The 8,905-nt window shown below is 41.3% G+C and overlaps 1 protein-coding gene across 3 annotated transcripts; it reads left to right on the top strand.

Moving 5' to 3' along the window:
- The first annotated feature begins 2,399 nt into the window (after nucleotides 1-2,399).
- LOC104445253 (G-type lectin S-receptor-like serine/threonine-protein kinase SD3-1) lies at nucleotides 2,400-6,360 on the top strand. Of its 3 annotated transcripts, XM_010059088.3 has the most exons (3): nucleotides 2,400-2,828; nucleotides 3,313-3,363; nucleotides 3,526-6,360. In XM_010059088.3, exon 3 carries the CDS (start codon nucleotides 3,883-3,885, stop codon nucleotides 6,166-6,168), a length of 2,286 nt encoding a protein of 761 aa, XP_010057390.2. In that variant the 5' UTR covers nucleotides 2,400-2,828; nucleotides 3,313-3,363; nucleotides 3,526-3,882; the 3' UTR covers nucleotides 6,169-6,360. The 3 variants fall into 3 exon arrangements, with proteins under 3 accessions (XP_010057390.2, XP_010057381.2, XP_039171298.1); XM_010059079.3 differs by lacking the exon at nucleotides 3,313-3,363; XM_039315364.1 differs by lacking the exon at nucleotides 3,313-3,363 and having other exon boundaries at nucleotides 2,415-2,524.
- Nucleotides 6,361-8,905: the final 2,545 nt, after the last annotated feature.

The raw sequence follows: 8,905 nt of genomic DNA, 5'->3' as shown, positions 1-8,905 counted from the left end.
TTTTCTTTTGATCTAGATCTAGAAGCTATTACCTCCCGGTCTAGCTTTAGATCCAAGATTTTAAACTTTCCCAATTTAGTTCTAGATTTAAGAGTTATTCTCTCCCGATCTAGAGTTGGAGTTCAGTAAATATAATCTCGAGAATTTGATATGCCTTTGTTTTGTTCGGTACAACCTCAACCTACAATGGGCATTGCATAAGCGATGTCATCTTACTGAATAACGAAATTTTCGCTCTTTCAAATATTAGATCTATGTTTATTCAACCTATTTTTGATTGTCTCTATTTGGCAATAGTATAGAGCAAGCCGAGCCTAGACACATAGCTCCAATTGACAACACTATAGTTACTGGAGAATGAATTTTCAACATGTGCTCGTCACTAAGGATGACACGAGGTCCGATGATTGGCTGATGATTATATTGCTTAACAAATCGTTCTTGTAGAATGAGTTTGTGTTTAATTTTGCTGATTCTTTGTTGACCCTCCTTTTTTTTTTTTTTTCGGATTTGGCTTTGTTTTGTAGTATTTTGGATTCTGCTTTGCATTTGATTAGCTTTACCATGAAGTTTATGTACTCCTGGAGTATCTTTTGAAGTCATGAAAATAATTTTCTTTTGACAAAAAAATAAAAAAATTAATAAAGAATGAGAGAAAATCTTAAATGGTCATGGAAGAAAAAGTGCACATATACTTACACGGAATAAACTATGCAAGGTATGTTGTACCTTTCGATAGGGTATTTTGCGTAGGGTGTATGGTATAAGATAGCATGATCTAAAACCTTTGAACCTTCGTTTGACCATGCCGGGTCTACAGATTCTCTCCCACCTCCTATCATCGATCGTTCGCCGTCAGATGATGCTGGCCGCCCGAAAGAACAATCATACGATAAATCCCAGCCGTCGGACAATTGTAATTAAAAAACGAGATTGTTATACCTAAGAAGTTGCGTGTTGAGCGAAGGTTTTGGTCCCCCCCCGGCAACATTTATTCTTCAGTGAAACATAATCTGACTTACGTGCAAAAAAACAAAAAAAAAGAAAAAGAAGAAAAAGAAAACCACTTTGCACGAGGTCCTCATTGATTGTACTGTCCCTCGCCTACTCGGTCATGGTCTACTACTAGGATGATGGCACAGCCACCTAATTTCATTAGATTTGGTATGATTAATTGGAAGGAGAGACCGTCGTGTTCGGCTTAACTTCGTCATAGGAAAAAAGCTAATTACATGTTCATCTCCCGTCGGAGGAGATTGAACTGTTGTAAGCATTTTTTTTGCAAGTCAGTTCCAATTTCAGCGGGAATGGACCGAACCGTTGATTCTTATGAATAGAAGAAACTAATCACTGCACTACGACTTCAAGAAAATCACAATATTTTTCGATATTTGGTTAAAACTAAAAAATAGACTAAAAATATTTTTTTGTTGTTCGATATAAAAATTTTGATTTGATTTTCCTCCGTACACTACTTTTAATAATTTTTTTTAGAAAAATTAAATTTTAAACCTTTTGAAATTTTATTTATCTTTCTACTTTTTTTTTTTTTCTTTTTTCTTTCCTTATTCTTCTTCGATCGGTCACTAAACGCGATCGGGCAAAGGCAAGCTTGAGGCTTGTGGTGATATGATCTAGCAAGTGGCCAGGTTGAGCTCACTAGAGGGAGTTTGCCCGAGGCCGATCAACATAGCCTAGCAACCAATCGACCGAGATAGATAGAGAAAAAAGAAAAAGGAGAATTTGAATATTTTAAAAGAGAAAAAAAGAAAGAAGAGAAAGTTAACAAGAGTGTAAACACAAGAGAGCGAATGAGAAAATTGTTTTTTTTGTCGGTTCCCTACTCTATTCCTACTCTACACTCACTCTCGTACTTTTCTTTCTACCTCTTATAGGGCGTCGAGTCGAAAACCCACTTCAAACTTATGCGTCACCCCATCTCCCCGAGAAGGTAGGGATTTAACCCTCACCTCCCCTTCCATGCCTTTATTTGGAAATGTGGTTAATGAGAAAATTGTTGAAAAATGTTTTTTTTACGCAAAACGTTTTTCTTCAAAGTTATTTTTCGATAAATGAATGGAGCCTACATTCGTTCCTTCACACCTCGCTTTTGTCGCTTGAAATACAGCGAGGGGATAAAGTAAGGCAACAAACAAAAAGGAGAGGGATTCCAATTCCCATCAACTCTCAAATTTTCAGCCGAACATCTCTCGGCAGGAACAGAGGTCGAGGACAGGGTGTGTCCAAAACCCCGTTCCCTCCTCCAAAAATGGCCGAGAAAAGGGTCCATTGGATTCCTCTCGAGCCGCATCATCCGCAACTGGCCTTGGGCGTACCCTACCTACTCCCCCCCCGCTCAAGAATATTAGATAAAATCCCACCCCCTACCCTCTCTCTACTACCCCATCTTTTTTATTATCTTAATAATGAAAAGGGCACGACCGCTTGCGTTTTTGCCCTTCTTTTGACTCGTGGTCCGCTCATTTGAGGAGTCATTTTCGCCTTCGTTTTCTTCGCTCTGAGGGTAGTACTTCCTGCTCTCTGTTACTGTTCCCAACCTCTCTCTGTCTCTCTGTCTCTGGCGCGCGCGCCCGGCCGCTTTCTGGCTGCTTTCCGGCCGCATTGCCGGCCACTTTCTCGAAAAGATCCCGTCTTTCTGAAGCCCCCCTTTAGAGACTTATCTTTCCCACGCGCATTTCTGTCCCCATAATCTTTTTCCTCTCTCTTTTGGGTTTCGGGTTGAGAGAGGGAGGCTCCGAGGGTGCTTTCTTTCCTGGGTTTCCTTTTCTTGACCGAGTCGGTCGGGGGCTTCGCTGCCTCATGCTCAGGTCAGGCCCTTTCTCTTCGCTCGCCTTTTGCATTTGCGCTTTTGAGCTTGTTAGTATCTGGTCAGTTCTTTTTTTTTTTTTTTTTTTTTGTTGTCGTGGAAGCTGCTCATTGTGGTGGCTCGGTTGTTGGTTCTTCGCGTTTCTTCCTCCTTACCATCTCTTGTTGGGTTTCTTGAAAATGAACTGTCGAAACGTTTCAGTGGGTTTCGGTCTCGCGGTCTTCATGTGCAGCAGTAAGATCCCGTAGTCGATGGGGTCGCTACGATTTCTTGGCTTTTGATCTTGTGCATGTTGCTGGGTTATCCCGTTTTCGACTCATCCCTCTAGAAATCTTGGTTGTTAACAGTATAGCCGTCGACGGTCTATCTTCTGTAGCGTGAAATCGATGGCATTGCGCAAGGGAGTGGCTGGTTTTGCATTGATTGGGACCCCTTGCTGTGCTTAATTTTCAATTCTAATCCCCTTAACTTTTTTTTTTCTCCAGGTTCCTATTAAAAAAGTTTCTCCTTTTCAACCTCCACATGTCACCAATGCTGTAAAGCTTTTGTATTTTGCGAGCTCTTCTCCCTTATTCTCGCGTTGGCTTCAACCCTTTGATGATTAAGTGGACCCCTATGCTTGTTTACTTACATAGGCCGGGTTCTATAGTCCAAGCCGGCTTCTTAATTCTGGCTGCTGATTTTGACTGTCTTTTCAGGTACCGAACGCCGACGACTGGATTTTTCCGTTGAATTGTGTTTGCTTCGCCTCGAAACCGCCTTGGGATTCTAGAAATTCGGTTGATTTCACCTAATTATCTTTGAAATGTGCTCCTACATCGGAGAAACTCCTCGTTGATTTGCTGAGGTTGGAAGATGCCATTTCCTTGGAATTATTGTTGGCTGCCATCTGCATTATGGCTGCTTTGAGAATTTCGAGGTTTGTTAATCATCTTGCTTGATTCTACATCATCACTCTCTCACTGGTGCTTGTCACTTCGGCTTGTCCTGAAGCTTTAGTTGTGGGGCCGTAGGGTACACGGATGTACCTTCTTCCCATATATTAGCATCTAAGTATGGTTAAACAGGTTGAGTTTTGGTTTTTGTGGATTTACCTCGCCACTGGCTACTTGCTATCGTCGACCGTGGTTTCAGAAGTTCCCTTAGGTTCAAAAATTTCCGTTGAAGACAATAACTTCTGGGTCTCCTCCGATGGGGATTTTGCACTTGGGTTTTATAACTGCTCGCCTCAGTCATTTCAGTATAGTGTCGGCATCCGTTTCAATTCAAACTCTATTCCTGCTAATGAGCAAAAAGTGGTTTGGGTTGCTGGAGCTGACCTCATGGTTGGAAACAAGTCTTATTTTCAGCTCACCCAAGAAGGAGAACTCATCCTGTTTGATTCGTCACTAAGCACCATTGCTTGGAGCAGTAAAACAAGTCAATCGGCAGTAGTTTCAGCCGTTCTAAATGATGATGGCAATTTTATCCTTCTCACTGACAAGGGGTACAAAGTTTGGCAGAGTTTTGACAAACCATCTAACACACTTCTCCCAGGGCAGAAATTATTGGTCTTTGAAACACTCAGAGCACAGAAGGTGAATTCAATGTCAAGTTACTACAGTCTCTATATGAATGAGTCTGGTCAGTTACAACTGAGATGGGAGACCGATATCAAATATTGGACTTTTGGAAGGATTTCGAATTCAAATGTCAGTGCTGTCCTCACAGCTAATGGAGCTCTGCTGCTTCTAAATGAGAATTCAAAGCCTATTGATTCTCTTTTTGGGGATGATCACAGTGAGAACGTGAAATTTCGATTTCTCAGGCTAGATACTGATGGTAATCTACGTATGTACTCATGGAGAGAAGCTTCAGCCTCTTGGATAGCAGTCTGGCAAGCGGTTGATAATCAATGCGATGTCTTTGCAACTTGTGGGGATTATGGAATATGCTCTTTCAACAGTTCAGGCTTACCTGATTGTGTGTGTCCATTTAAGTCTGCTTCTGCGTCTTTCTCGAAATGCCTGCTTCCGTATCAGCAGGGATGCAAATCCGGTTCTATCATGGTCTCTTATGAGCATACTTTTCTTCATGAGATGTATCCAGCGAATGATTCAGTTGTCCTAAGTAGTCTACAGCAATGCAAAGATTTGTGCCTGAAGGACCCGCTCTGTACTGCTGTAACATTTAGTAACGATGGATCAGCAAAATGTCTACTCAAGACGTCTCGTTATGTCACTGGTTATACAGATCCATCTTTAACTTCGGTATCTTTTGTTAAGAAGTGTTCGGACCCAATTGCTGTTGACCCAATTCGTCCAAGACCGTCTCCGGCGCCTATCCCTGTCAACAAGTCTTATAGGTTTTGCATTCCTTGTCTGGCCGGAGCTGCCTCTGGAACTTTCGTTACAGTCCTTGGAATTCAGTTAGCTGTCGGGTTCTATATTTATAGAAGGCGTAACTGGATTTGGAAGAGACCCGCATTGACCTGTAAAGATCCTTACTCAAAGAGCTTGGTCGTGTTTTCATTCATGGAGATTGAAGAAGTCACTGGAAACTTTAAGCACCAAATTGGGCCGAAGGTGTACAAGGGAATGCTCCCAAATAGGCAGCCCGTTGCAATTAAAGATGTGGAGGCAACTGTGGCAGAGAGGAAGTTTAGAGCTGCAGTCTTGAGAGTGGGAAGCATTCATCACAAAAATCTCATAAGGTTGGAGGGCTATTGTTGCGAGTCTATCCACAGGCACTTGGTCTACGAATATGCTAAAAACGGCTCTTTGGAGAAGTACATTGAAGACCCTGAGCTGAGTAAGAGATTAACTTGGAAGAAGAGAATGGAAGTGTGTTTGAGCGTGGCAAAGACACTGTCTTATTTGCACTCAGAATGTAGAGAGTTTATAAGTCATGGGAATTTGAAATGTGAAAACATTTTGCTGGATGAGAATCTAGATGCCAAGGTCTCTGAGTTTGGGCTCTCAATAATTCACGGTGAAGCACTAAGCCCTGACACGTCAGCTGAGAGGGATGTGGAGGATTTTGGGAAGCTGGTGATTGCTTTGGTCAGCGGATGTCGTGATCACCAGAGTGTAAGTAAGTGGGCTTACAACGAAATGATCGTTGGGCAGGTCGAGAAGGTGGTAGATAAAAGAATAAAGAGCGAGGTCAGCTTAGAAGAGTTGAACCGGGTCATGAGGATTGCATTTTGGTGTTTACAAAGCGATGAACGGCTCAGACCATCAATGGGGGAGGTTGTTAAGGTGTTAGAGGGTACTTTGACGGTTGACCCACCACCACCACCTTTTTCTCGCGAGAGGCCATTGGAGGAAGAAGAATCTTCCAGGTCTGGCTCAGAGTCATAGAATTTGTTGCTTCTGAAGTTTTTTTCTATTTTGCATCTCCTTTTTGTAGTAGGATTGACTAAGCTTTTCAGCCGGAATTAGGAGTTCGATTGACTTGCCCTTGTTGGGTCTATAAAATCTTTGTATAAAGCAAATGTACTGATATCTCTTCTCAAGTTCAGCAATTGTAAAATTTCTCTCTCTCTCTCTCCCGACTCGCGCATGTGCACACTTGTGGATGTATTTTGTATGAACTGTTATTCTTATTTCACTGCTCCTTTTTCTTGGTATCGATTGTGCTGCTGCTCCATCTATTTCATAAACGAGATAGATGAAGCAGTGCTTTAAAAATATGGTACTGGAACCTGGTAGTAGGCAAAACCTGAGATTGTCTCTTGTGAAACTCAGTCCTGATTGGCATAATTTTCTTTGTGTGTATCTTTTGAACAAGGACTTCTTTGGATTTAGCTGTGACTAAACCGGATGACGATGTCTAAGTATGAAGGTGCACTCTTTCATCTGGTTTCATGTCCCCCCAGTTACCAGCTGACAATTCCTGACTTTGCTCTTCATTACAGGAACCAGATAAAAAGTAAGAAATAATCTTAAAAAGAACAGCTTTGCGCAATAAAGAAAGTACTTCAGCTGCAGATACTAACTTATCTATGATCACCATCTGATCATCATCATACTATTAAAAGCCCCAAAAGAAAAGCTGCAATAATGCGCGAAATGGGATTTTGTGAAGAGAGTACATTTTTAATCGTAGTACTATGTCACAAATGCTGGGGTTATTCTGAAAAGTTGCTTCTCTCTTATCTAGATTTGGTAGAGTTTTGAATGAGTCTTCAATCAGCTAGTTAGTGGAAGCAGTTAGCTGCTGCCGTAGGGTTCTCTTGGATTTTACTTCTAGAGAACGAAGAAACTTTCCCAGGTATTCAAACAGATAAAAACAGGGGCTCTTTGGATTGTTGTTGCCGCCAGGTTTTAACACTTCCAAGCAGTCACGGTGGAAAACACTAAAATGGTGCTTCTTTCTGAGGTCACACTTTTTTGTTTTTTGAAACAAAAGTTCAACTAGAATCCATGAATGATCCAACTGTTCCACGAGACAAGCGACTATATTAGCCATTCGCATTCCTTTCACGTTAAATTCTAAAATTGCGGTCCTTCGACCGATTCATCATTTCACATTTATCCCTCAAAGCAGAGGAACCCTTGAGAGCTTCTCACTAATGGCACCTCCTGGCAAAACCACAGATGTTCCACTAACGGATTGTTGTACGCCGAAGGCAGAAAAGTTCAGAATACCAGAGATCTTGTCTTGTCCGCCAGCTCCAATGAAGAAGAGGAGGGTTTCGTTGGCTCTGAATGGCTTGCCGAGAAAATCTCCTACAACCTTCTTCACTCACCCCGATATAGACACATTCTTCCTCGTTGCATTCCGTAATGTATCGACATAATCTGCCCTTTTCTGGATACGTATTTGATTCATTCAGTTACTTAGGAGGCGACTGAAACTTCAAGTCTGCAATTAGGTACTCAACATGAAGATCAGGCGCAAACAACATCGAGGATGCACCCTGCAGGATTAGGCCTGATGAAAGTTAGTTCTTGGTAGTCTTGTATCGTTGATTGATATAGGTCTGCTTCTGCTAGTGTGGTTAGCTGAGAGTTTGGGTTCCAGCGTTTGCTTCGGCACCGCAAGTCCGATTCTTCTCAAGTGATCAGCGAATCTTCGCAGAATTTTCTTTCTTTTTGCTTAATTCTTGGTGGAACATGCACGACTTAGTGGAAGCAAGAGGTCTGAACAATGTATGAAGCACTGAATAAACTTTCATGTCTATTTAATCTTCTAGGTCCCCTTTCTTGGATTTGTTAACTCTCTATTAAGCGGTCCATGGGTTGGATGACTCCTCAGTAAATAAGCTAAGTAGGAGGTGATTTTCATTTTTGCAGATCTTACTTAGTTCTTTATAGTTTTGGGTGGGGGTGTGGAGATGCCCAGAGTTTGCAAGTCATAAATTCATGATTTGCTTTCATGGAAGGCCTGTGTTTATGCATTCATGAAAGGAAGCTTGACACAAGGATGATCACAAAAAGTGGCATATCCATCTCTAGAAACGTTTATGGTCCGAAAATAAATTTAATGACCAACTCAAACTCGAGAATTTTCAGCTAAATTTGGCATACCAGGGGTTGTATCATCTCTAAAATAAAATATGATTGGGGAGGAATTACTTCATTCTTCGGAATTAAATAGGCTTTTAGAAGGTGTGGAATTGGGGGCCTTATGTGGTCCATGGATGACTGATTCCGCTCGTCTTAACCGGACAAAATTATGTTCGCATGTCTCTTACGTGACTCCAACTCTACATGTCATATCGTATGAAACTTTAAGAAGGGTTCCATGATCTTCTAAGAATTCGTTCTTAGAGCATGCAATGATTGGCATATCGAATGAGATGGACCTCATTTGATCTTACATTTCTTAAAGTTTCATATGATATGACATGTAGAGTTGGAGTCCCGTAAGAGCTTGAAGTTTATGCATTCATGAAAGGAAGCTTGACACAGGGATGATCACAAAAAGTGGGATATCAATTTATAGTCCGAAAATAAATTTAATAATCAACTTAAACTTGGGAATATTAAATTTGGCATATCAGGTGTTGTATCATCTCTAAAATAAAATACAATTGGAGAAGAATTACTTCATTAATTAGAATTAAATAGGCTTTCAGAAGGTGTAGGACTG

The sequence above is a fragment of the Eucalyptus grandis genome, chromosome 1 (assembly GCF_016545825.1).
Source record: "Eucalyptus grandis isolate ANBG69807.140 chromosome 1, ASM1654582v1, whole genome shotgun sequence".
In the NCBI taxonomy this organism is placed as follows: Eukaryota; Viridiplantae; Streptophyta; class Magnoliopsida; order Myrtales; family Myrtaceae; genus Eucalyptus; species Eucalyptus grandis.
This window is presented reverse-complemented; position numbering and strand designations above follow the sequence as displayed.